Raw genomic sequence first — 27441 nt, 5'->3', positions numbered from 1 at the left:
ATTTTTATTTTTTTCTGGCATGTTTTCCAAGTTTTTAAAATACATTGAATATTACTGATATGATTTTTTTCTACTCTCATCTTTTTCCACATGTTACAGTGAGAGACTGATTCCCGTGTAATAACACTGTTACAGGCTTTACTTTATATATAAAAACAAAAACAACCTACAATAAAATAATAATAATAAAAATAATAATAATAAACAATAGCTTGAATACTATCCTCATGAAATGCATCATCATTGAACACTTTTTTTTTAACAGAGTAAGCAATGCCCATATAGTCCATAGAGATGCACAACTCAAAAACAATAAAAAATAAACAAAGAATACTGGACATTGATTTTCTTTTTTTTTCAGTCAAGGATAGTCAATTGAAACGTGGTTACTACACAGGAATCCATCAAATATCAAAACGAGAAAAAAAAATTATAATACAGAAATGCTCTCTTACTGTAGTGTAAAAGATTTTTTTTCGCGCCGACTCTTTCCGCTTTCATATAATATCATATTGTGATAGTTAAACAGGTGACAAGGCCCGCAACAACAGAAATTATTAATCTTGTCTTGCCATAATCTGTGATATAAAACATGATCCAAAAAAAAAAAGACCTTAAAATTAAAATGATAACCCAGCAGAAATTAAGAGCAACAAAAGAGATTCACATTGTTTGCCTCTGTAGGGTCCACTGCACTCTCTCTGTCTCTCTGTCTCTCTCTCTCTCTCTCTCGCTCTCAAGTTTGCATCAAGTTAGCATGGTGTAAAGCAGTGATTCTCAAACTTTTTCAAGTCAAGGACCCCCAAATTGATATGTTTATGGCCACGGACCCCCTCATCTCAAAAGGCTTTGTGCCAGGGACCCCCAGAAGAGAAGATTTATGTAAAAAATATATATCAAAAGTTTTCCAATACTCAAGATTTTTTACAAAATGTTCAAAAATAGCAGATGTACAAGCTCGCTTGTATATCTGCCATTTTTGAATAGCCAACATATAAATGGATAAAGTGGTTGAAATGATTGTGATGCTATGTTATCTACTTTTGCTGGGGACCCCCTGGAACCCTCTGGAACCCCCCCCCCCCCCAAGGACACCCAAATTGATATGTATTTGACCACGGACCCCCATCGGGAAAGACTCGGTGCCAGAAGCAAAGACTTCCGTTAAAAAGAGTTCTAAATTATTCAAAAAAATAGCAGATCTAACAAGCTTGTAAATCGTCTATTTTTGAATAGTCGGAGTCTAAAATAGGGTTAAAGTGGTTAAACAGATTTTTTTAATGCTATATTTAACTAATATTACTGGGGACTCGCCTGAAACCCCTTCAAGGACCCCATGTTGAGAAGCACTGGTTAAAAAAAATAAAAAAGTGCAGACCAGTCTCTGTGGCTTCTGTTCTGAACCACTGGTTCCCAAACTATGGCTCAGGACCCATTTTTGGGTCACTGACCAATTTTTTATGGGTCACGAGTAAATATATATTTTGTCCCCTACACTCTTTTTTATCATTATTATTTCAAAATAGTTTCTTAAGATTTGTTTTTATATTTTCAACAACCATAATGCCAAACATTTTCAAAATTTCAAACAAATAGTGATAATAGCCAAGATTGGTTATCTCAGTTTTGAAACAGGGCTTCACAACGTATATATATCTCGCGGAGGGAGACACCAAAGTTCATCTTTTGGGTCTCGAGCTGAAAAGGTTTGGGGGAACCACTTGTTCTGAACCACATCCGAACCTGACCGCCACAGCAAGTCAAAACATCGCCTCTGAACCGGTCCATGATCCGAGTGGTTGGTAGCAGCGTGAGAAATAACGAAAAAAAAAAGAAAAAGAATCACAAATCTGTACCGTACCATTATTTATATATATATATAAAAAAGACGCCACAACAACCGTTGCATTTGTAGAGTTGCTGTGATCCTCTGGGTTATACATAACTTACTATTGTACATCAGGGTCCACTGCCAATTCATTAAACAGCAGGAACCTCAAGTTGCACCGTTTAAAGTGTCTCTTGTTTTCCCTCTATGGATTTCGAAAGCTTCCAGGGCTTTTTAGGTTAAACCAGAGCCGACCGGTCCGATCCGGTCGGGTGCCCCCACCGTAATTTGCCGTCTTTTGCCACAAACATTCAGCAACGGGGTTGCAGTCATTGTTGCCTCAGCCGACTTTGTGTATACGTATGCACAGCAGCCATATTGGAAAGAAATTGGGCCCCTTCCCCACTTCCTTCACAGGTGTAACCAATGACACTAATGAAGGCTCCGTTCCATTTAGTGTAGCACAGTGGTTCTCAAACTTTTTGATTTCAAGGACCCCCAGGTCCTTGAAACAGGTGTGTTTCAAGGACACACCTGTAGGGGGCCATTTGGAACCCCTTAAAGGAACCATGAGGGGTCCCTGGAGCACACTTTGAGACCCACTGGTGTAGCAGAGTGTTTCCAGTGAGCCAACATGCACAGTAATCAGCACCCTGACTTTGTTTGACCAGAATGGAACAGAGCCTTCATTAGTATCATTGGTAACACCTGTGAAGAAAGTAAGGAAGAGGCCCAATTTCTCTCCAATATGGCGGCTATGCGTAGAGCCAATTCCACCCGGAAAATACAGACTTTTTGCTTCAGCTTGGCTGGATGGAAAGGTATATGGTGGAAAGGTATATGCCACGGTACCGCGGAGGGTCCATACCATGGTATTGTATATACAGGAGATTGTGGGGAAAGCTTTTTTTTCTTTTTTTGGTGGAGTTGGTGGGGTGGGGTGGGGTGGCGGTGCAGGGGCAGAAAGACCTTGGAAATGCCTCCAACTGTAACTGTGATCTGTTCGCTGTTCCCTCGAAGGAAAAAACAAAGGCAGGAGAGATAATTCAGTTCATGCAGCGACAGTAGAGTTGTGTGACATAAAATAAAATGAAAAATCAAAGGCTTTAGCACCGTAGAACAGCATTAGTTGGCAACGTAAAAGTAGGTGAACACTCCCCACACACACACACACGTTTTACTACACTTGTGATGACATCAGCATTTTTAGGGCGGCGATATTATTTAGAATGCCCTTTTTACAATTTTGTGCCATATTTGTCCCTAAAACTGAAGCTGGAAATAGTTGATCTACAAGCAGCGAGCTTGTAGATCAACAATTTTTCGATGTGTATGAAGTATGAATTTGTCATATTTCGAACTGCAAAAATAAAAATGTATCTCTAAATGTGTAATCCTAACCCCAACCTGAAACTTTTCCTAATTGTAAGCCTAACAAAAAAAGTTCTTATTTTTTTTAAACCATAAAGTTTTTTTTTTTTTTAAATGTCTTTGTGAGTCTATTTCTCAAATTCTATGATACTTGTGGAGACATTTGGACCCTCACAAGTATAGTAATACAAGAATGCACTCACTCACTCACTCACACACAGCTCTGAGTGGCATGAAGGAGCTTATTCATTGGTCGGTTTCTCTCGCGTGCAGACTCCCGTTTTTTCGGGGTCAGTGGTCGTGTCGAAGGGGGTTAATCCGCGGACTGCCGCCATTGGTTAACCAACGTTGACGTTTCCCCCCAAAGTTCACAGGTCAGGGAGGAGAGGCTTTTTTTCCACGACGGCTTTACCCCCAGGCCGGGACGATGGATGAGAGGAGTAGTTTCGGGACCAAAAAAGGGACATTTCTTTTTACCTCCACTGAGGTCAAATTGAAAAAAGAAAAAAAAAAGATGGTGGCGGGGGTTGAGTGTTGGGTTTGTGAGCAAATTACGGCGGGGGGGGGGGGGGGGGGGGGTCGTGGAAAGATGGCGAGGCAGGAACGCTTAAGGTTTCAGTCAACGGTGAAAACGTGGTTTAGTGGCAGCCAGATGGAACCAGTCTGCATTATGCCCAATCCGTACTTCGTTGCGCGATAGTGTCGGGCGACAACAGTCGACCGCGTCGTGAGCTCATGGGGTCGAATGTTCTCGGCCCGTTCTCGCCCCCGTGTGCGACACCAAATCGCGACAGAGCATAAATTAAGGTCTTTTACGCCCTCTGGTCGCCCTCCTTTTTGTCTTCCGTTCCGGGAACCCGCGGTGCCAACAGTTCAGTCCCTTCCCCCACACAGCCACACACACCAGCCCATGGCAGGCAGGCGGTGGGGGTGGAGAGATTTGTGTGTCCGCTCAGACACAGGTGCCTTGGTGCGCCGGGGGGTGCGCCTTGCGGTTCTTCAGGCCCTGGGACTTGTCCTTGTAGTCCATGGGCTTCTGTTGTGACGTGTCTATCAGCGCACTGGCAATGGAGACTCCTGCAAGAGGGGGAAAAAACACACACACACAAGCGGGATGTGAGTAAGTTTATCGAACTGTCGTTGCTGTCGGGCAGAAACCAGCTAACTCAATTTTTCACCTCCTTCATTTTTTCCCATAAATAAGTGCTATTGAACTTTACGACTGTGTGTTGGTTAACAAAATATTGAACCAATGAAAAGTATTAAAAAGCACTTCTGACAAAACCAGCTAACTCCATTGGATCCTCAAACTTTCTGCTAAACCACCACAGTCCAGCAAATGGGGGTGGAGTTAGCTGGTTTTGCTGACTCCAGGCTCCACCCCCTTTTGACCTCCAACCTCATTGTGAGCTTGGAGGTCCATTCAGCTGTTCTTACCAATGATGAACAAAACCTCCTAACTCCACTTTTTGTTTTGTTTTTGTCATTTCCTGAAAAATGAACATTTTGGAGTTAGCTGGTTTCTGCCCCACAGCAGAGATATATACATTAACACATTCCATGCCAGAGTTTAATCTCATAATGTACTCACCAGTGCCAGCGTTTTATTGTTGTTTTTTTCATGTCGCCACAGACCTCGCTATATATAAGTTAAAAGTGCGCGTTCATTTGGTTCTAAACACACGGCGGATCCGTGAGAAACGGCCAGCGAAAATAGTTTCCAAATCCGTGCCGCCATCTTGAAGATACAGCCGATCAACGCTAAACAGTGATCAGCGAGGAGAAAAACAACAACCGAGAAAATCGAGTTTTAAACAGGATCCCAGACAGGAAGCGGATACGATCGAAAAAAACGGAACCCGAATAATTCTGTTTCCGACCGGAAACCGGAAACGGAAATGGATCAAAACAATTCGGAAAGTGCACCTGGGGCAATTTCAATGGGAATCGGCGGTTCGCGTAGATCTACGCGACTGGCACGCTGCGGCTTTAAATAGGTTCGCGTAGATCTACGCGATTGGCATTCAATGTGTTAATGATTATATTGTAAATAATAATCAATAATCTATTTTACAAAAAAAATATCAATTTGGGGGTGGCGGTAGTCAATTTAGCTATTTCTTTCAAATAGTTGTTTTTAATAGCAAAAATAGACAATCTACAAGCTCACAATGTGTCGCTTGTAGATATGCTATTTTCACACACTATACAAAAACATCCATTTGAATCTTTTCTGCTGATCCGGTGACATACAAATGTAACAAATTATTATCAAGAAAACAAGCTTCTAAATTATTTGATTAATCGAAAAACTAATCGATAGAATATTCACTAAGAAAATAACCAATAGTTATTTTCTTACTCAATAGGAGCAAACATAAATGATAAACTAGTTCAGCTACGTGTTTATTATGCTCGGTGTCTTGATGCACATTGAATTGCCTTGTTGTTGAAATGTGCTATATAAAAACAAACTTGCTTTGCCAAAAGATAAATCTGTTTGAGATAAAACATTTCCATAAACTTTTATATCTATCATCAGAGCACAGAAAAAAACATGCATTTATTTTGTCTGGCCAAAATAAACTGCTGAAATTGAGGCCAACAACGTTAGTTGGTGAGTGTTACCACACATGGGGGGGGTTACCACCACAGCAGTTTGCTTCTGAGAAAGTGCGTCCAACTACTCCTTCTGCAATGTACAGTGTTTATCCCCTTTAGACACCAACCGACAGTGGTGGAAAGTAACTAAGTACATGTACTCAAGTACTGTACTTACGTACAATTTTGACAAATGTTTTACTTTACTGGAGTATTTCCAATTTTCAATACTTTTACTTCTACTCCACTACATTTCAGAGGCAAATATTGCACTTTTACTCCACTACAATTATTTGAAAACTTTAGTTAATAGTTACTTTACAGATTTTAATTACAAAACATATTTAACCACTCCAGCCATATTTACATTTCGTCCATTTGAAGAGCTTGTAGATCTGCTATTTTCAAAGGATTTTTATGATTTTATACATTTGAAAACTTGTGAAACCGGACATTCTGCGTAACGAGTACCTTTACTTGTGATAATTTAAGTACATTTTGATATCAATACTTTTGTACTTTTACTCAAGTAAATTTTGAATTCCGAACGTTTACTTGTAAAAGAGTATTTCTACATTGCAGTATTGGTACTTTTACTTAAGTAAAATATTTGAGTACTTTTTCCACCACTGCTACACTTGTGATCTTTTGCTCGGAGAATCTTGGCAAGAAAACAAGTCACTTGATATACTGTAGCGAGTCAGAAGGCTTTTAGATGGCGGTGGCGATATGCTTGATATACTGTACAGTAAGTCAGGAGGCTTTTAGATGGTGATGCTGATATGTTTGAGTGCACTCGGAGGTATAATCTCTTCACATCGCACTCATAGCCAAGATCTAGAGAGTAAAAAAGTTAAAGTATGTAGCGTGTGGCCCATAGGTCAGGAGCATATTATCTCCTGTTTCTGTAGCGTGAGGCAGCTAGTATGTCACATGATGTACAAGTACACCCCCTGGACATGACACTATTCCCTTTTGTGCCCATATATGAAACATATATAAAACCAGAGAGGGTCGTGTAAAAAGTCTTGGCTTTGATGGAATCTTACAGTATATTAGGCGTACTGTAGGTCTATTTGATACAGAAACACAACATAATTGCCTTGATGCAAGTAACGTTAACGAGTGTCAACGAGCGTCAGCTGGACTGACACACACACCTCAGCTGTGCTGAACTGAAAGTGACTGGAGCCCTTGAATATGACTGAAGACATGATTATGTTTACTGTGATTATGGTAAGCTTACATTTCATACCACAAACACCATAGAGTAAAAACTCCTGTAACTTTAACCAGCAAAAAAAAATATATATAGAAAAAATATAATAATTGTCCGATACCGATATTGACCGATATATCGTGCATCCCTAATTTTATTCCATTCTATAGTGTTTCTTACCAGACTGTCCAGGCGGTGGTAAACCGTTGGGTCCAGACGGCAGGCTCAAGAGGACAGTCAACACTGCAGCTTTCCCACTAGAACAGGGTTCCATTGCAATGGGTTTGGGCGGACCCTGGAAACACAAGCACACATGCACAGAATATATTACATGTCTAGCATTGCTTATGTCTATTTATTACAAAACCAGCTACATGCTCTACAACCAGATGGTGTCTGAAGAGGAGCCCATGGATTCACTAAAAGATAATACCCTTTAATCTAGCCATCCATCATATCTATCTATCTATCTATCTATCTATCATTGTACAAATTATAATACAGGGTTAAGTGGTTAATCGCAGTGGTGGAAAAAGTACTCAAATGTTTTACTTAAGTAAAAGTATCAATACTGCAATGTAGAAGCACTTAGTTAAAAAGTCCGGATTTAAACATGTACTTGAGTAAAATGACAAAAGTATTGGTATCAAAATGTACTTAAAGTACCAAAAGTAAAAGTACTAAAAACGTTTGAAAATAGCAGATCTACAAGCTCACAACGCGTCACGATGCGACGCGTTGTGAGCTTGTAGATTGGCTATTTTCAAATAGCCTAGGTTTAAAATAGGATTAAAGTGGTTAATGTATGTTTCATAATATAATAATTTATATCTGCAAAGTAACTTGTAACTAAAGTTTTCAAATAATTGTAGTGGAGTAAAAGTATAGACAATTGGAAGTACAATACTTGAGTAAATGTACTTTACACCACCGGTTAATCGCACTACGTAAAATGAATTTCAGCAAAGGACTCATAAAGAATCCATCTAATCAGGCTAATCAATTTAGTCAATAATAAACAATCTATCATAATCGTTTTGTGTCGATTCATTGATCTACAAGAAAAAAAAAAATTGCTTCTCGATTATTTGATTAACCTGCATGAGAAAGATTAAGTCGGTTATTGGTTCTAAAGATCGGTTTCGATATATTTTGGGTTAATTGGCCAGCCCTGTTTTGTCCTTACCAAACATTACTAGTAAGGACTCCATGCTCCATCCTTACAGGAGATGGTTGTACCAACTTCTCAAAAAACAGGGCTGCCTATAACCCATTAAGACCTGAGGTGATTCTTAAAAATGTTTTCTAAATCCTAACAGTTTTTTGAAAAAAATCTGAAAAGATTTTTTCAAGATTTTTCAAAAATAGCAGATCTACAAGCTCAAAGCACGGCACCGAGTGCCGCGCTATGAGCTTGTATATCTGCTATTTTTGAATAGCCAAAGAAATCTAAAGTGACACAGATGCGTTCCAGGTCTTAATGGGATAAATTAGAAGCCTATTCTTTGTTACATAAATATAGAATTTGATATTATGCTATTTCGGTTGAACCCACTGAATAATTCATCGAGTTCATTGATAAAGATTTCCCCATGTTAAAAATGGATCACGTCTTATGTTTCCATGTGTGGCAATGCTATTTTGTGCATTTTTGTCAACGATATAAATAATTCTAGTGATGACTGTGGGTACAAAATGTGTAGATGTATTAGGGCTGGTAAATTAATATTCGAAATTCGAATATTCCTCGAATACTGTATGTGGAAAATATGTATATTAGAATATGAAAATTTATATTAGAATAAAAATATATATATATTTTTTTGTTATGTTTATTTGACAGTGACAATACAAAAAACATGTATGTACAGTATGAAGTTATAAAAACAACATTGTTTTTTGTATTGTCCCTGTCAAAAAAAAAAGAAGAAGAAATGATAATAATAATATTCGAATATATTCGAATATCTGCCAATTTTTAAGACCGATATTCAAATATCATTTCTGAGGAAAGTTACCAGCCCTATAATGTATATAATACATTTACACATTTTATACATACAGTCAATAGTATTATGTCCAGTGGATAATGAGATACTGTCAACATAGTCTCTCAAGCGAGACAACTATTCCACACTTTTTGGATGTTACAGTACAAAGAGTGTAAATATGGCCCCTGAAGGCATGCACAGGAAGCGGTCATCGGTTTGTCATTTCCGTTCATGAAAATACATTTTAAAATATCTTTAAAATACATCTAAAATACAGCGTTTCCGCTAAGCAGCAAAGCTAGATAGGCTTCGACTAATATGATTTACATATTTACGCGACTGCAAAGACAAAACGGAGGGACGTGGTGCATCCACTTTATAATCTTCCCAGTTTCAGTGATTCCGTTGCTCAGACTGGGCGGGAGCATTCGAAAATGGTGAGAGCCAACACTGTGTCTAAAGAGACTAATAACAATAGGATGCTTTCTTCTATGCCATCGGACATACCCACACACCCTCACACATCTAAAGATTGTGATAACCTTGTTTGGAAAATCAGAATACACATGTTCCCTGTGTAACCACTTTACCCATATTTTACACTTTGGCTATACACAAATAGCAGATCTACAAGCTCACTGAGTGCCGCACTATGAGCTTGTAGATCTGCAATGTTTTGAAATATCGTGAACATTTTGTGCAAATCTTTGAATATATATTTTTTAAAGCAATGTTTTTTTACTCAAATCTTTGCTTCATGGGGGTCCCTGGAACTAAATATTCCGTGGGCAAATACATATAATTTGGGGGGTCCTTGACATGAAAAAGTTTGAGAAATGTTCTGGATTTTTCAAAAATAGCAGATCTACAAGCTCGTACCGCAGCACTCGGTGCCACGCAATGAGCTTGTAGATGCTATTTTTGAATAGCCAAAGAAAAAATATATATCACAGAAACACAGATTATTTCCCGGTCTAAATGGGTTGATACTAGCTGTCCATTCTATTTCCAAGTAACGGCACAAGCGTTCAAGCAGTTAGAAAGTAAGGCACCCCATTTATGGAAAAATACTGGTATTAACCCATTAAGACCTGGAACGCATCTGTGTCATTTTAGATTTCTTTGGCTATTTATAAATAGCAGATATACAAGCTCATAGCGCGGCACCGAGTGCCGCGCTATGAGCTTGTAGATCTGCTATTTTTGAAAAATCGTGACAATGATTTTTTTATATTCTTTTCCGAAAAACTGTTAGGATTTAGAACATTTTTAGAAACGGCCTCAGGTCTTAACTCATTCACTGCCAGAATTATTTCTGGCCGCGTTTGCCCACTGCCAGAGATTTTTAATTGAAAAAAAAAAGTACTCAGGAGCCGAGATACAAAATGTTTAAGTTTTAAGTTAACAAGGAAGTGGATGGGAGTCTAGATCTTCGAAAAATCATATCTCCTTGGTCTTTGGGTAAAAAATAAATAAATAAAAAATAAAAAAATGTAAAAGTCGTTTTAGTCGTTCTAGGCCAGGGCTACTCAACTTAAGATGGTTCAGGGGCCACTCAGCAAAATACCAAAAGTCCAAGGGGCCGCCATAAAAATGACGGTCCTATTTTGGATTTTTCGATTTTGTAACACACTACACATTGTTATTGTTATAAGAAAATGTACATTTTGACATCATATTCTTTTCACTGTACCTGTTTATTTTGTGTGTATGTCTAGTGGCATCAGTTCAGCAAAAGCTAAGGTATGGCAAGGTTAGGGTTACCAACTCCCAGAGATTGAAATAAGGGACACCTATCCTGCCGAAAAAAATTGGGGGTCAAACCCAAACCCCCCAAAAAAAACGAAATGCATAGAAAACTATGCATTATACCTGTAACAATTGACGCACCTGTATGTATGTCTGTCTGTTTTTGAAAAAGAAATTAGCAACCCATATATTTGAACGGAAATGAATATTTTTATCCTGTGCTTTAAAAAAAAAAAAAAAGATTTTTGTTTTTTTTGACCATGAGGGGGCCGCCAAGATGCTGCGTTGGGGCCGCATGCGGCCCGCGGGCCGCGGGTTGAGTAGCGCTGTTCTAGGCAGACAGGGCTTATGGGACAGAAGTCGTTTTAGTCGTTCTAGGCAGGGAATGGGTTAATGGGTTAAAAGAGAAAAACATCACACTCCAGATGCCAACTTTCTGCCAAAGTCTTCATCTGTGTTCACACAGCACTGAATCCACATGAAGTCTATGCAACTCAGCTGGCGTCCAGCACAAGCACTGGAGTGTGCGGTTTCTTCTCTCGTCATGTTGTACATCCAGTGGTGTAGAGTAACTAAGTACATTTACTCAAGTACTGTACTTAAAGTAAATTTTTGAGGTATTTTTTACTTTACTGGAGTATTTCCAATTTTCAGTACTTTTACTTCTACTCCACTACATCTCAGAGGCAAATATTGTACTTTTTTACTCACTACAATTATTTGAACACTTTAGCTACTACTTTCTGGAAAAAAGTTTTGGAAATTGGAAACACTCAAGTGAAGTTCAAATAACTCAAAATTGTACTTAAGTAAATGTACTGTAGTTACTTTCCACCACTGTTGAGGACTACACCTCTAAGGTTGGCCGACCAGCTGCTACTGGCTGAGCCCATGACCAGGAAAAAGACCAGAGGTGATCGAGCCTTTGCTGTGGCTGCCCCGAGGGCTCTGGAATAGCCTGCCACTTAACACATTCCATGCCAGAGTTTAATCTCATAATGTACTCACCAGTGCCAGCGTTTTATTGTTGTTTTTTTTTTTTTTCATGTCGCCACAGACCTTGCTAAATAAGTTAAAAGTGCGCGTTCATTTGGTTCTAAACACACAGCGGATCCGTGAGAAACGGCCAGCGAAAACAGTTTCCAAATGCGAGCCGCCATCTTGAAGATACAGCCGATCAACGGTAAACAGTGATCAGCGAGGAGAAAAACAACAACCGAGAAAATCGAGTTTTAAACAGGATCCCAGACAGGAAGCGGATACGATCGAAAAAAACGGAACCCGAATAATTCCGTTTCCGACCGGAAACCGGAAACGGAAATGGATCAAAAAAATTCGGAAAGTGCACCTGGGGCACTTTCAATGGGAATCGGCGGTTCGCGTAGATCTACGCGACTGGCACGCTGCGGCTTTAAATAGGTTCGCGTAGATCTACGCGATTGGCATTCAATGTGTTAATATTAGTGCTTCCCAGTCCATTGACATTTTTAAATCATTATTGAAGACATATTTATTTTCTCTGGCTTTTGAGCAGAGCTAAATCTGGCACTCCATAAGACCATAGATTCCACCTCACTGTTTTCTGCTGTGCATATTTAAAGGGATAGTTCACCCCCAAAATGACTTTTTTTTCTATCGATTAGTCACCCCATGGAGACTTCAATTCATGGCTATTTTTTTGGTTTTTGTCATATTCCTAAGCCAATAATTTGATGACCAGCAAAGGAGACTCCTACCAGTGTCTCCTACCGGAACCACTGCCTACCGGTCATCAAATTATTGGCTTAGGAATGCGACAAAAACTAAAACATATCCATGAATTCTCCACGGGGTGACTAATCGATAGAAAAAAAAAGTCATTTTGGGGGTGAACTATCCCTTTAACTCACCAAGTGCCAGAATTATTTCTGGCTATGTTGTCCAAGTGCCAGAGATTTTTTCAAAGTAAAAAAAAGGTGCTTAGGAAGCGAGATACAGCCTTTTTCAGTTATAAGTTAAACAAGGAGAGGATGGAGCTGCACATCTTCAGATAATGATATCTTGGGTTCTGGTTATTATTTTCCAGAACTATTTATTATTATTTTTTACTCAATGATTTAACTTGTATTCAATTGCTGCATGTATAATTGTATTATCTTATTGTGTCATTGTTGTTTCCCCTGCTGTGTTGTATAGTACTTTGGTTGGCTACGGCCATTTAAAATGTGCTCTATAAATACAATTTGAGTTGTATATCTGCTACTTTTGATACTTTTGTGTGACGCTATAGTAAGTTCGAGTCGGCTGTTAATTTTCGAAAAAACACAAAAAGTTTGAATATGGAGTTAAGAGGTTTCTGCCCGACAGCAACGATATTTTCCCTTCACGGCCAGTGATCAAACATTAGAGCGCAAAGACGACCGGCGCCGTCTTGTACTGAATGTACTGTGCTGCAGACCAAATCTTTTTACAGGGCGCACAAGTTGACATAAACATCAGACACGTCAGCTGGCTCAGAGATAAACAGTGACTGCTGAACTGATTTGACCAGTCTGTCTGTCTCACTATTTGAATCACCAGTAAAAATGCTACATCAGAGAAATGTTAGATGTCAAATATCTGACTGTGAGCTAGCAGGGGGGGGGGGAAGAGAGAGAGAGAGAGAGAGACAGAGAGACAGAGAGACAGAGAGAGAGAGAGAGAGAGTGTGTGTGTGTGTGTGTGTGTGTGTGTGTGTGTGTGTGTGTGTGTGTGTGTGTGTGTGTGTGTGTGTGTGTGTGTGTGTGTGTGTGTGTGTGTGTGTGTGTGTGTGTGTGTGTGTGTGTGTGTGTGTGTGTGTGTGTGTGTGTGTGTGAAATAGTTTGAAATATATCATCCTACATTTTGCAGATGCACAGTAGCAAAATGACAACTTGAGTTTGTACTTCCCAAGAGGCTGTAGTTACTTGAATTTATGCAATGTTGTTTGGCATAAATATTTCACAAACATTAATGAATTTGAATTAGTTTGAAAGCTTTTTTATTTTATTTGTTGCTACTTTTAAGCCTGCAGCATAATACTGTATAAACAAAGCCAAACCCTTTTTTTTGGCTTTGGCAGGGCTTCCCGAACCAAACAATCTTTTTGACTGTTTTACATTCGATGCAGCTCCACACTGGGTTCTGAACGTTAGACCTTCTGTGTACAGTGCTGGTACAATGATTTTTTTTTTACCAAAGATCTCCGCTGTTCGTTTACCTCCAACCCAACCTCTGCTTTGACATTTTAGGTCAGGTTGAGTTTGTAGTTCCTCAGCGAGGGATTATAGAGGTTTGTACCACCTCCTAACCTCCTCAGACAAACTGTCCATGGTACGTTGCTGACAAATTGCATAAATCCTACTATATAATAAGGAAACCTCTGTCATCAAAACCTGTGTTCTCCTCAGTGGCTTGAGCAATTGATCTGAACTTGCACACGGGCATTGACCATTAGCATCTGCACACAACCACAACGCCTGTTTTTCACGTTCCCAAAATGTACATAGCTTAGCTCAGACAGCTTAAGACAGACAAGTGGTGTGGCATATAGTCTTCAATGCAGCTGGTAATTACGTCGGCCATTTCAAATGCCACAGCTCACAACTACATATCGGGTACATATCATATTCATAAGTGTCTTCTCATGGGGGTGGGGTGCTGAAAGCACAGTTTAAATGTGTGTTTCATGGTGGACACAGCGATGTGAAGAACGTTTCATGGAAGAATGTGAACATTATCTGAAGATCTACAAAGCTGTAGAATGTTGCCTTGTGACCTTTGTTTCATGTAAGTAACATAGCTTTATATCGATAGATAAGCTCATAGCCATATTCATACTGTATAGTTCATATGACATAGGTTACATAATCAATGAGTTTATATGGTAGGCTATCTCACTTTTGGAAACAAAGTAGCGACTATTTTGCCCAAGAGTTCAAAAAGAGAGCAAAGGTAAAGCATGGGTCTTCAACAGGGGGTCCGGGCCCCATAGGGGTCCTCAGAGTCACTACAGAGGGAGCACCAAATCTTTGTGTGATAGGATATTACATTAACCCATTAAGACACTTTTTTGAAATATATTTTCAAAAATAGCAGATCTACAAGCTCATAGCGCGGCACTCGGTGCCGCGCTATGAGCTTTTATATCTGCTATTTTTGAATAGCCAAAGAAATATAAAGTGACACAGATGCGTTCCAGGTCTTAATGGGTTAACCCTAGCATCCCTATTCTGAGGGGAAAATGTGCTGCAGATCTACAGGCGCAAGGCATTGGGAGCTTGTAGATCGGCTATTTTCCTCAAAGAGGTTTGGTGTAGAGGGAAAAAGGAGCAAACCAAAAAGGTCAAAATTACTGAGGGTTTAAGTCGTTAAATGTCTGAAATAAACAAACAAAAAAATGATTTACACAACACTAATGTAATGAAGCTATCAAAAAGTTGAATCTGCAACACAATTTCATACAACTCTATCAGCTAAGGGGTCAAAAATGTTGAAGACTTCTGCTCAAGGCTGGGAGAGATGGAGAACGTTACGGACCAGGACACAGTTCTGATCAGTAATCAGTAGTTATTAAACGGTTCATTTTGAGGGCACACATCACAGCTCCAATTTGTCCAGGAAGTGCATAAATTAAGCGATGCACGCATCATTGGCTCCGCTCACAAACCATCCTGACCTGTACACAACGATTTCTTCACTTTGGGTTTTTTTCCCCCTCAAATTAGTTCTTCCATTTAACCAATTCAATCCGGGAGTTCGCTTTAAAATATATTTATTCAAAGATGTGCACAAATTTTCACGATTGAAAAAATAATGTAGATCTACAAGTTCATAGTGTGGCACTCGGTGCCGCACTAGGAACTTGTAGATCTGCTATTTTTGAATAGCCAAAGAAATCTAAAATGACAGAGATGCGTTCCCAGATTGAATGAATTAACTCCCATTTGAGAGGTGATTTGTTAAAATATTACCACCTGGGACATGCTTAACTACAAACTGCATCCTGAAATTGCATTGTGGTGGATGCATGACGTCACCATACAGAGAGCTGATGAGGTTGGACTTTATCGAAGCCTGGATCATAAGAACTGTGTGTCAAGTTCATGTGCAAAGTTATGATCCGTTGCACGATGGCGTCTACCAGCTATTTAAAATCCACCTGTTCACCGCCATTTTTCATTTATTTATTTTTTTCGTTTTTCACACAGAACCAGGAGATCACGCTATCCAAAAATTTACTGCTCCATTCACTTCCTGGTTAAAGTATTTGGGAAATATTCTGTATCTCGGCTCCTCCTGTGTCGGCTCCTTGTATTTTTGGCGAAACATGCCATTTTCAACTGGGTTTAAAGGGATATTTCACTTTCAAAAAAACTTTGGGTCATTTTATCATCTACTCAGGCTTTAGTGAGCCCCCCAGACCATTTTTAAGTTGCTTGATTCAGTATTTAGATATATGATATTCATTTTATGAGACACGCCCCCTTCCTATACAAACCCATTATAACTTCAAACTCCATTTTAACCATGTTAGATTTATCAAAAACACCCGTCCTTGGTTCTGGTGACTCACCCCGCCCTCCTAATACGCGAGGGGGCCGTGTTTTTTCGATAACTTTTTTCATTTTTTTTTTTTTTTTTTTTTATTGTATACATTTTTTTACATTTTCCAAAAATAATATTAAAAATAAATGAAAAAAGTTATCGAAAAAACATGGCCCCCTCGCATATTAGGAGGGCGGGGTGAGTCACCAAAACCAAGGACGGGTGTTTTTGATGAATCTAACATTAAAAATGGAGTTTAAAGTTATAATGGGTTTGTATAGGAAGGGGGCGTGTCTGATAAAATGAATATCAAATATCTAAATACTGAATCAAGCAACTTAAAAACGGTCTGGGGGGCTCACTAAAGCCTGAGTAGATGATAAAATGACCCAAAGTTTTTTTGAAAGTGAAATATCCCTTTAATAAGTGAACGGGAGGTCGGTTTTCTTCACGGAAGCAAAGTGAAACCCTCTGTGATTAGCAACCATCAGGGGATTGATCACACTGGAGATAAATATTCTGTGGTTCTTCCCTCTATTACCCTCAAAAAAGAAATTTCAACTCAATCGAAAATCGGCGATCTAAAACCGCTTTGAGGCCGGGTTATTTGTTTTTTTTAGGGGAGGCGAGATCTTAGTTGGGCAGGCGACCACCTGCCCTGCCTCCACAGTGGGTACGCCACTGGCAGAAGCTACAGCCTGTTTTAGAAAACCCCTGGCAGTGAATGTGTCAAGACCTTTTTAACACATCGGGTGCCGATCACGGTCTGGACCGTGTTTTCACATAGTAGCGCTCTGGTGCCGTTCACGGTCTGAACCGTGTTTTCAGTCTTTTCGTTTTTTTCGTTTTTCTCCACACGGGCGGGGCTAGAGCAGCTCTGGGAGTACCCATTGGGATCCTAAGAAGGATAGGCCAAATGGATCACCGGAAACAAAAACATGGCTTCCATCCGCTTCCTGTCTATTTCCTTCTTTAAAACGCCTATATCTCCGAATATGTTTCCGGTGTGGAAAACCGCTCATGCGCGATGCGCGATCCGTCCCCGTTGTAACTCGCGGGTGAAATGTTATGGTTCCAGGCTGTAGCCAGGGTCATCGCTCAACATGAATGGATGCTTTTTTTTACGTGGATTTGCTCGTCGCGGAGTCTAAACCTTTAAACAGCAATGCGCAGTCAATGGGGAGAATGCTGGCACCCACGGTAAGTTGTTATGAAAAAATGCTGGCACCTGATGTGTTAATAAAATAAATAAATAAATAAAATTAATTAATTAAAACAAGACCATTACTGCGTCAACAGTAGTCAACAAACTATACTATAAAAAATTGTCAAACATTGGCCAAATTGTCAAATATTACCTACGAAAGAGAATAGCCAATCTACAAGCTCAGAACGCGTCGCAACGCGTGTTGGCAAAGACATTTGGTGTAAAGGGGGAAAAAAGGAGCCCTGGGCGGTCAGTGATGTATAGAGGAGGGTTTAAATATCTATCATCTAAAACAAACATTAATATTTCATTTGAAATGGTACAGGGTCATATAATGACAAACATGCCATCGTTACGGTAAAGAGACCGACACGACGACATGCCTGGGGCTCCGTGCATAAACCCCATCAGCAAACATAACCTTTAACGCATTAAGACCGGGAACTTATCTGTGTAATTTCAAGATTTCTTTGGCTATTTTTGAAAAATCATGACAATTTGTGCAAATCTTTGAATATATGTTTTTTGGAGCAAACATTTTTTACTAAATTCTTTGCTTCTGGGGGATTCTACAAATGTCTTCTAAATCCTAACCATTAAAAAAAAATAACGTATGATGCTATAATCAGAGATTCTCAAACTTTTTCATGTCAAGGACCTCCCAAAATGATATGTATTTGGCCGCGGACCCCCATCTCAAAATATGTTGTTCCAGGGACACCCAGAAGCAAAGATTTGAGTTAAAAACGGTCGCTTTAAAAATATATACGTAGATATATTCAAAGATTTGCACAAATTTGCACTATTTTTGAATAGCCAAAGAAATCTAACAAATGACACAGATATGTTCCCGGTCTTAATGGGTTAACAGCGCTGCACATGCACAGGTAGTGATGTTCTGGGGGGCGGGAGGCGAGGGGGACATAATTAAATGTAGCGCGAAAAACACACGGAAGGACAATTACATCGCGGGGCCATTTGAAGAGCACCGAAGCGATCGCCGCTAATGAATAGCGATGGATAGAGCCCCCCCCCCCCCCCCCCCACACTCACGGAAGTGAGCTAATGCAACTTACGATGCAAATTTGATTTCCGAGAGCGCGGGCTACGCGCGCATACATGCATCGCTGGCCTGGAATGGATATTATGCTTCTGACTGTAAACATCTTTACTGCTGTCACAAGCAAATATGTGGACACATGGACTCTGCTTTAGTTCAGACTACACATGGAAGACCTGCAAAGCTACATTATCATAATGAATGTTAGTGAGTAGTTATAAATATACCATATATTTCAAGTCATTTTTTTTTTTTGTTCTTAAATTTTTATCCCACGATTTTGTAACCCCTATTTTTTCACCCTAGTGCCAATGCCTAAGCGTGTAATCCTGGGCACTACCTTCCCTCTGCCATCCTAGGGAGGCCAGGGCCGAGCTCATGCCTCCTTCAATGCATGAGAGCCAACTGACCTTCTTATCACCTGACAGGGGAGAGTTTCCCCGGTAGGACGTAGCGCGTGGAAGGAACACGTTATTCCAACCAGTTCCCTTCCCCTCCATCAGGTGCCCCGAATGACCAGGGGGAGACGGTATAGAGACCAGGATTACTGCATGTTTTTTTGTGAGGGTACCTACCCTAGGAGACACGGGGAGAACATATAAACTCCACACAGAAAGGCCCTTTCACCAACCCCACCTAGGGTATGGGAACCCCTAACTGATTCTGATTAGCAGGTTGGTTTCCTCCGCTGTCTGTCTGTGTGAATGTGATGCACATTGTCAAATCATTTGGATAAATGCGTAATAAAATTCGCAGTTTAGATTCCTCCAAAAGCCTAACGCTAAAAACCAGGAACATTGTTGTTTATCGCGACGCATTGTGAGCTTGTAGATCGTCTATTTTCAAATGGCCAAAATATATATAGGGCGGAAGTGGTTATAGTGTATGTTTTGTAATGATAATCAAAATCTACAAAGTAACTAGTAACTAAAGCTGTCAAATAATTGTAGTGGAGTAAAAGTGCAATATTTGGCTCTGAGATGTAGTGGAGTAGAAGTAAAAGCACTGAACATTGGAAATACTCCAGTAAAGTAAAGATACCTCAACATTGTACTTAACTCATTCAGTGCCACTGGACGTCTAAGACGTCCGTTTTAACATAAGCCCAGAGTGCCACTGGACGTCTAAGACGTCCACAAAAAAAAAATTTGGGAAAAAAATGTTCAGAACCCAAGATATCATGATTTGAAAATATTTTGCTCCATTCACTCTTTGTTTAACTTCTTACTGAAAAAGGCTGTATCTCGGCTCCTACGCACTTTTTTTTTTACAATGAATTTTGGCTGTGGCACTGCCAAACTGCCATAAATAAGCCGGGCACTGAATGAGTTAAGTACTAGTACTTGAGTAAATGTACTTTGTTAGTCACAATGTCTATTTCTTACATTGTGAGGATATTACATTGGCCCTCACAAGTCTAGTAACACAGGCACACACAGTGCCGTTGACAGGTGTCATCCATCACACTAGCTGTCCGTTAGCGGGTCCATATGTCCAACGGGGGAACACATTGAATGGAGACATCTGTGTCATTCAGGCCCGGTCCTGAGGTGTCTGCTCTTAAATGGCTTCCTCATCTCACACCTGTGGACCTTCCTATTGTCTCTGTCGGAGGGGGAGACCTTGTATGTCCAAAAATGGTTCCTTTGTTTAGATTGAGGGGGGATATCAGTCACCAGAGGGAACACGGCAGTTAAATGGCTTCCTCATCTCACACCTGTGGACCTTCATGTTGTCTGTCGGGGGGAAACCTTGTTTGTCCAAAAATGGTTCCTTTGTTTAGATTGATATATAGATATTGATTGTTGATCTCACTCAATTTGGGGGTCACAAACCATGATTATTACTATTATCATCATTATTTTCATTTTATTTTTTGGAGTGGCAAGGATGAAAGGGTTTATTTTGGTTTCCGGGGCCGTTGCCATTGTTTACCGTAATAACAATAACTTATCGTGCCTATAATTTATTTTCAGCCTCCTTGCGTTTTCGGTGCATGTTGTGCATTAGCATTAACATTTTGCTCTCCGGGTTTATTCTGCAGCATTAGCTTAAAGGAGCACTTCACCCCTGGAAGAAGTTTTCGGTCTTTTAATGAAGTTTAGGAGTCAAGAAACAAGATCCTGGGTTTTTTTTGTGAATAATCTGTGTTTTTAGATATCTAGTAATCTTCGCAATATTCGTGACGTTATTTGCATCATGAGAGATTGGTCTCATTCCTTTCCGCACTACATGTCTCGGCGTGTCTCAGTCAGACCATCTCAAAAGACAGCCCCAATGGGGTGTCCGTAACACTTTGTTCAACCTTCTTTCGCCACTCGGCCACTCCCATTAGCTGCGGCCAGCGGCCTTTGCAGAGTGAGGCATTACTTTACCTGAGTTATCTTCTGATAGTTGTACTTGAATGTTGACATGAAATAATAATCCTGTGTAGTGTTTCATAAGCGCAAGCTTGAAAAAAAAAATACAGCGTGGAGTAGCAGCGCTGGTAAACAAACACCGTCACGAAAGGCTAGGATCATAATACCAAGGATGTGACAGTGATGTCAATACTATGCGACACGGAAGTGAAACTGCATGAAGATACTTATATGTCCCAGTGATATGACATCACTAACGAATCCTTGGACATAATATGTAACTGATGAACGTTTGCGAGGACAGCCAGTGTTGCCAGATATTGTGAGAGAAATAAGCAGCCAGGTCTATGAAAACAAGCCCAAAAGAAAAATAACTATGCCAAGAGCACTTTACCTAGACATGGGATATTATATATTTGAAAATTGCTGATCTACAAGCTCACAACGCTTCGCAACCCATTGTGAGCTTGTAGATCTGCTATTTACAAAAAAATCTTGAGGGGAAAAAAGTCCAAAATGTGGATTTTTTGCAAAATATTTTTATTTGCTTTTCAAAATGTGGAATATTTTTGACACATATTTGTTAGGGGCTCCCTGCCACAAATTATAATTTCAGATGGGGGTCTGTGGAAAAATACATGAACATGTTTGAGAACCACTGGTTTAAACAGCAATCAAAACATTTGGAAACAAGCCCAAATATCAACTACATTTTAGAAAGAAGCCGCTTATAATAAGCAGACATGGCGACACTGGCATGCTGTTTGGATGTTATTGTTGGCGATCACACCCACATGGAACCTCCCCTGCCACAAGGCACCAAAGCATTCTGGGAGTTGAAGTTATAGGCAGTGATACGCTGTGGTCCCCCTGTGGTCCCCCCTGTGGTCACCCCTGGAACTTCTTCCAGGGGTGAAGTGCTCCTTTAACACGGCGGCGCGTGCACAAACAGGAATGAGTGGCTTTAATTAGAAGCCACGCTTTCACCTTTTTAAGTGAAGTGGCTTTGAATGAACAAACACAAATGTCTGTGGATGCCGGAGAGGAAGCCATTAAGCAGTTTAACCCATTAAGACCGGGAACACATCTGGGTGTCATTTATTAGATTTCTTTGGCTATTAAAAAAAACAAAATACAAGCTCATAGCGTGGCACAGAGTGCCGCGCTATGAGCTTGTAGATCTGCTATTTTTTGAATGGCCAAAGAAATAAAAAAATGACAGAGATGCATTCCCGGTCTTAATGGGTTAAATAGCAGCTTGCTTGCTTGGTGGGGGGAGGATGCATGTACGCTCATATTGAAATCAGAGTGTGGTATGCCGCTAATTTATTAGAAAAAAAACAAAAAAACATTCAATAATCTAACAGGTTTCATCACTGATTAGAGATTAAAAGATAAAGTCATAAAATAGTGTACATTACAACACAATATATTTTTTTAAGTGACACACAAACCTGAATACCAATCCATTGGGTTAGGTTTTCTCAGTTAAAGGGGGATGATGCAACCAACAAGTCTGATTTCGTAGTTTTATTTTCCAGTTCGGGTTAAAAACTACAGAGTGGTAAAAACATGGCAGGCTGCATAAGACGGATAGCAGTGGTTAACTAACTTTTTCATGTCATCATCATCATCAAACTTTATTACAGCCGAGGCCAATAGGGGACATACAAAACATTAAAAGTTAATATATAAAACAACTAAAAAGCACAGTAAAACACAACATTATAAAATGCACTTGTACCAATGCTTCCACATTTGGGAGCGGTATCTTACTGAGCTATGCCTTGGATTTATCATATTGATAATCACCTCATTAAGAGACCCATCAAGTCTACACTTAAAACTATAAATAAGGTTTCTCAGGAGAGCCTGAAAGGTGGTTAGACCCGAGTCACAAAAAAGCTGACTAGCACTGCCACCACTAGGCTTCCTCAGGAGAATCCTGAGAGCGTCATTGTAAGCCACCTTAAGTTTGCGTAAGCTCTCTTTTTTATATTTCACCCATAAAGGGGCAGTATACAAAGGAGTGCAGTATGCTCTAAACAAATTAATTTTAACCTCATCAGAGCAGTAGTGAATTTTTCTTACCAGCATATTAGCTTGAGCATACAACATACGTCTCTGTCTGAACATGTCAGCATCATCTTCCATCTTATCATTTATGATATGCCCCAAATATTTACAACTGTTGCACACAGTAAGGGTTTGCCCAGACAAATAGAAAACAGGAAAATTAAGTTTCAGGTCCTCCTTGGTCCTGCAGATCATTACCACACTCTTTTTGGCATTGTACGTCAAACTGGACACCATAATCGGAGCAAATGTTAAGGAGCTCCTGAAAGCCAGCACTACTAGGGGATACAATGGCCAAATCATCGGCATACATAAAATGATTGACCAGGGTGTTACCTATCATGCAACCAGTCCTAGCCCCTCCCAGCTGCTTTGACAGGTCGTCCATATATAGGTTAAAGAAGGCGGGGGATAAAACCCCCCCCTGCTTAAACCCATTGCCTACACCGAAGGGAGAGGATATGCTATTCCTCCATTTCACTCTCATACTTTGTTTGGCATACCAGTAAGCCAGGATGCGTATGATGCATCCAGGCACACCCCTCTGATTAAGTTTGTCAAATACTCCCAAATTAATTTGGCTGCAGACCCCCATTAGATTCTTTTTGGATTCTTTTTTAGATGTTTTGAAAATAGTAGATATACAAGCTTACAAACTAGTAACCAAAGCTGTCATATAAGTGTAGAGTAGTACAATATTTGCCTCTGAGATGTAGTGAATTATTAGTATAAAGAATTAAAAAAAGAAAAAAATGAAAATACCATTTTAAATGCGCCTCAAAATTGTACACAAGTACTAAAGCAAATGTACTCATTTACTTTCCAACCACTGTTGGTTGAATGTTAAAAATGAAAAAAACAAAACTGGTATCTCCAAAATATTATTTCAATTTTTTTATGTTTTTTCGTAAATGAATGCCCTACTTCCTCATACAAGAGTGTTGCATAAAAGTCGTGAAAATAGCAGATCTACAAGCTCACAACATCTCGCATCACAAGCCGTTGTGAGCTTGTAGATCGGCTATTTTTGCTATTCACGTTTTTGGGGAAATGGACCAATAGCAATTTTTTTATTATGAAAAAAGGAAGTGTTTTTCCACCCGACAAACAACAACATGGACACAGGGCTGGCTTTAGTGTTGTGCCGGTCATTAGCATATGTTAAACAGCTTAAACGATGCCAGATGTCCGTCAATTAACCTTTATGAGAGGTAATTAGTTTCTTCATATAGTTGACCTTCAGCTGGCTGCCAGCCGGGCACACATGGGGTTCTCAGCCTGTGGGCCGGGGGCCCACTGGTGGGCCGCGAGGGTATTGCAAGTGATCCTGCCTCGATTTGGAAGACATTTGTAGTATCGTTGAATGTGTAGACTTTGTAGAAACCTTTTCATGTCAAGGACATGTGAAAATCATTATGTGAAAATCTTTGAATACATGTATTTTTTTACTAACTACTTTTTTAACTTGAGATGGGGGTCTGCGGCCAAATACATATAATTGTGGGGGCCCTTGACATGAAAAAATTTGAGAACCACTGATATTATAGCAACATGAAAACTAGTTAGGATTTAGACATTTGTAGAATCCCCAGAAGCAAAGATTTGAGTTACAAAGTAAAAAAATCTATATTCAAAGATTTGCACAAATTTTCACAAAAAAAAAAAAGCAGATCTACAAGCTTGTAGCGCGGCACTCGGTGCCTCGCTATGAGCTTGAATATCTGCTCTCTTTTTTTATGGCCAAATACATCTGAAAATGACACAGATGCTTTCCCAGTCTCGTATGAGCGAATAGGGGGAGGGGATCGACGTCACGTGATTCCTTAACAAAGGTGCTTATTGGTCAAAAACCTGGATGTGTGTCTCAAAGAATGGCACAGTTTTTAGTGGGCAAGTGCAATTTCAGTGGGTAAGTGCAATTGCTTTATTACACTATAGGTATTATGAAGCGTTTTATGTAGTGTAGGTGTAATTTATTTATCCCCCCCGGCCATCATATTTTGGGAATGTCGTTACAAACCACAAAATGTCACAAAATATTCAAACAATTTCAAAATTGTTCATTTTTTGTTTCCAAAAGTAAAAAAAAAAAAGATTGTAGATCGGCTATTTTCGCTATTAATCGCATGGCAAAGCATATAGGGGCCTAAGTGCTTAAAAGCACAAGCTATTTTTATGCACATGGGAGAGGTCCAAAAATTTATGTAAGCCGTTTACAAAACTGGAAAAATTACACTGCCGTTTATGTGAGGTATTGTTGACCATGAGGTGTGTTCACCAGATCCAGAGATGCTCAGCGTGTAATTATAATAAATGCTCAACAGCCATGACAGTTGGAACATTAACTCTAGTCTGCACCTGTAAATATCACAACGTTATGTCACGGCCCAAAACACCATATAACTTGGTCTTGGAGCGTCTGTTGACAGCAACTGTCTCCCGCAGATAAAAACAACATTTATTTTCGTGTATTCGAACATTTTGAGACAAACTCCAACAATTGCTATGCTCCTATATGTGCCTGAAATGCTCACTGTATCTAGCAGGAAAAAGGCCCTGGATGGCATCTACACCAGAATGCTAGGAATGAAAGCAGATCTACAAGCTCACAACTTGAGCTGATGAAGGGACTGTTGTCGACTCCTACTTATAAAAGCCACAACGATCCTTTCAAAACATGTTTGATATTTGTCTGGATATTCACTACTTTGTAGACATTCACTACATCTGCCTACAGGAGACGGTGTAGTGAATGGGAGGACGTTTGACGTGACGAAAGAACACAAGGCATATCTGAAACGTTTGGCAAGACCACGGCCAGACCATTAACCTGTTCGATCCGGGAACGCGTCTGTGTCATATATATATATAATATAATATAATATATATATATATATATATATATATGTCTTGAAAATATATTTTTTTAAGCGAAAATGTGTAACTCAAATCTTTGCTTCTGGGGGTCCCTGTTACAAAATATTTTGCGATGGGGGTCCGCGGCCAAATACATATCATTTTGGGGGTCCTTGACATGAAAAGGTTTCTACAAAGTCTACATATTCAAAGATTCTACAAAATGAATGTCTTCTAAACCCTAACAGTTTTTTTTAACAACATTATATTGCTATATATCATATCAAGTTTTTCATGATTTTTCAAGATTTTTTTTTTTCAATTTGACGCAAAGACCAAGGAGATATGATTTTTTTTTCGAAGATCTAGACTCCTATCCACTTCCTTGTTAACTTAAAACTTAAAAATTCTGTATCTCGGGATCTTGAGTCCTTTTTTTTTTCAATGAAAAACTCTGGCAATGACTGATCGTCACCCAGACCATAGATTATAGAAGAGAACCTGTCTGTTCGTTTGTTATACCGTGTGAAAAACCGTGTGTTTACCTATTCTGGACGAAAATGACCGGGGAAAAAAATCAAAAACCGGAAACGGAACCCAGGTCATGAAACCGGATGCAGATGTGGGTGAAGTAAGTGGAATTCGAAAATAACATTGAATATTAAGCAGCATAGCGCAATCAGAGATTAAACAATGAACACGCGTCCAACGCGTCGATGGCCAACTGGACAAAGTAGCTATTGACGCGTTATCGAGTCAAGGGCAGTCAAAGAGTTAATGGGTTAACACACTTTCACTGCCTGATGATGACGACGACCCGGAAATGACGTAATTTAAAACAATAAAAGCTCATTTACTTCCTGTTTATTTCCTGCAGGGAAATGGCCATATCTCTGCTAGATCTCCATTCCTCTTGCTTTACGGCAAAAACAAGCCTCATTGAAAGGAGCCTATCTCCGTGAGGACGCCGGTCAAGGATAATATTCCAAGAATCTTCAAAGGTACAGTAAAAATTGCAGTTTTTGCTGTCAGCAGTGGCACACTAAATTACACTATTACTCTGGCAGTCAAAGAGTTAAGATCGTATAACTCCTGCAGTCTTGAACCCAGACTATAGTGCGTAAAATAACATGGTAACTACTCACGTCAACTCCAGGGGGCGACGATGACAGCTCCGGCTGCTTGCCGCCGCCAGCGCCGGCGTCCAGCGCCACGGCCACCGAGGCGAAGGGGCGGCTGGCCATCTGCTGACGCTCCCTCATGAGCTGCTGCGGAGACAACGGGCCAGAGCAGGCGGAACGTGATGAGGAACATGGGGGAAAGGAAAAGGAAAAGCAAAAGAGAGCGGGACAATGAGGACAACATGCTGAGACAACGTGTCGGAATGCATTCAAGAGAAAAAACAACACCTCCAGTGGTGGAAGATGTACTATATATCTTTTTTTTTTACTCAAGTAAAATGAGCGATACCACAATGTAGAAATACAGTGCCGCGCTATGAGCTTGTAGATCTGCTATTTTTGAAAAATGTTGATAATTTGAGCAAATCTTTGTTTTTTGGGCGAACTTTTCTTGCTTC

General features: G+C 39.9%; 1 protein-coding gene across 5 annotated transcripts in view; it reads right to left on the bottom strand.

Moving 5' to 3' along the window:
* Positions 1 to 344: 344 nt before the first annotated feature.
* The window catches only part of atrnl1b (attractin-like 1b), a 149095-nt gene continuing 121998 nt past the window's right edge, over positions 345 to 27441 (bottom strand). For 4 of the 5 annotated variants that reach the window (XM_080456210.1, XM_080456212.1, XM_080456213.1 and 1 more), the window contains exons 28-30: positions 27008 to 27130; positions 7200 to 7314; positions 345 to 4276 (exon numbers count right to left, since the gene is read on the bottom strand). In XM_080456210.1, the coding sequence (XP_080312336.1) occupies positions 4152 to 4276; positions 7200 to 7314; positions 27008 to 27130 (363 nt within the window). In that variant the 3' untranslated portion in view covers positions 345 to 4151. The remainder of the gene's footprint in view (positions 4277 to 7199; positions 7315 to 27007; positions 27131 to 27441) is intronic. The other variant, XM_080456211.1, reaches the window with a different exon arrangement.

This window comes from Gymnoscopelus braueri, assembly GCF_963280865.1.
Source record: "Gymnoscopelus braueri genome assembly, chromosome: 17".
NCBI lineage: Eukaryota > Metazoa > Chordata > Actinopteri > Myctophiformes > Myctophidae > Gymnoscopelus > Gymnoscopelus braueri.
This window is presented reverse-complemented; position numbering and strand designations above follow the sequence as displayed.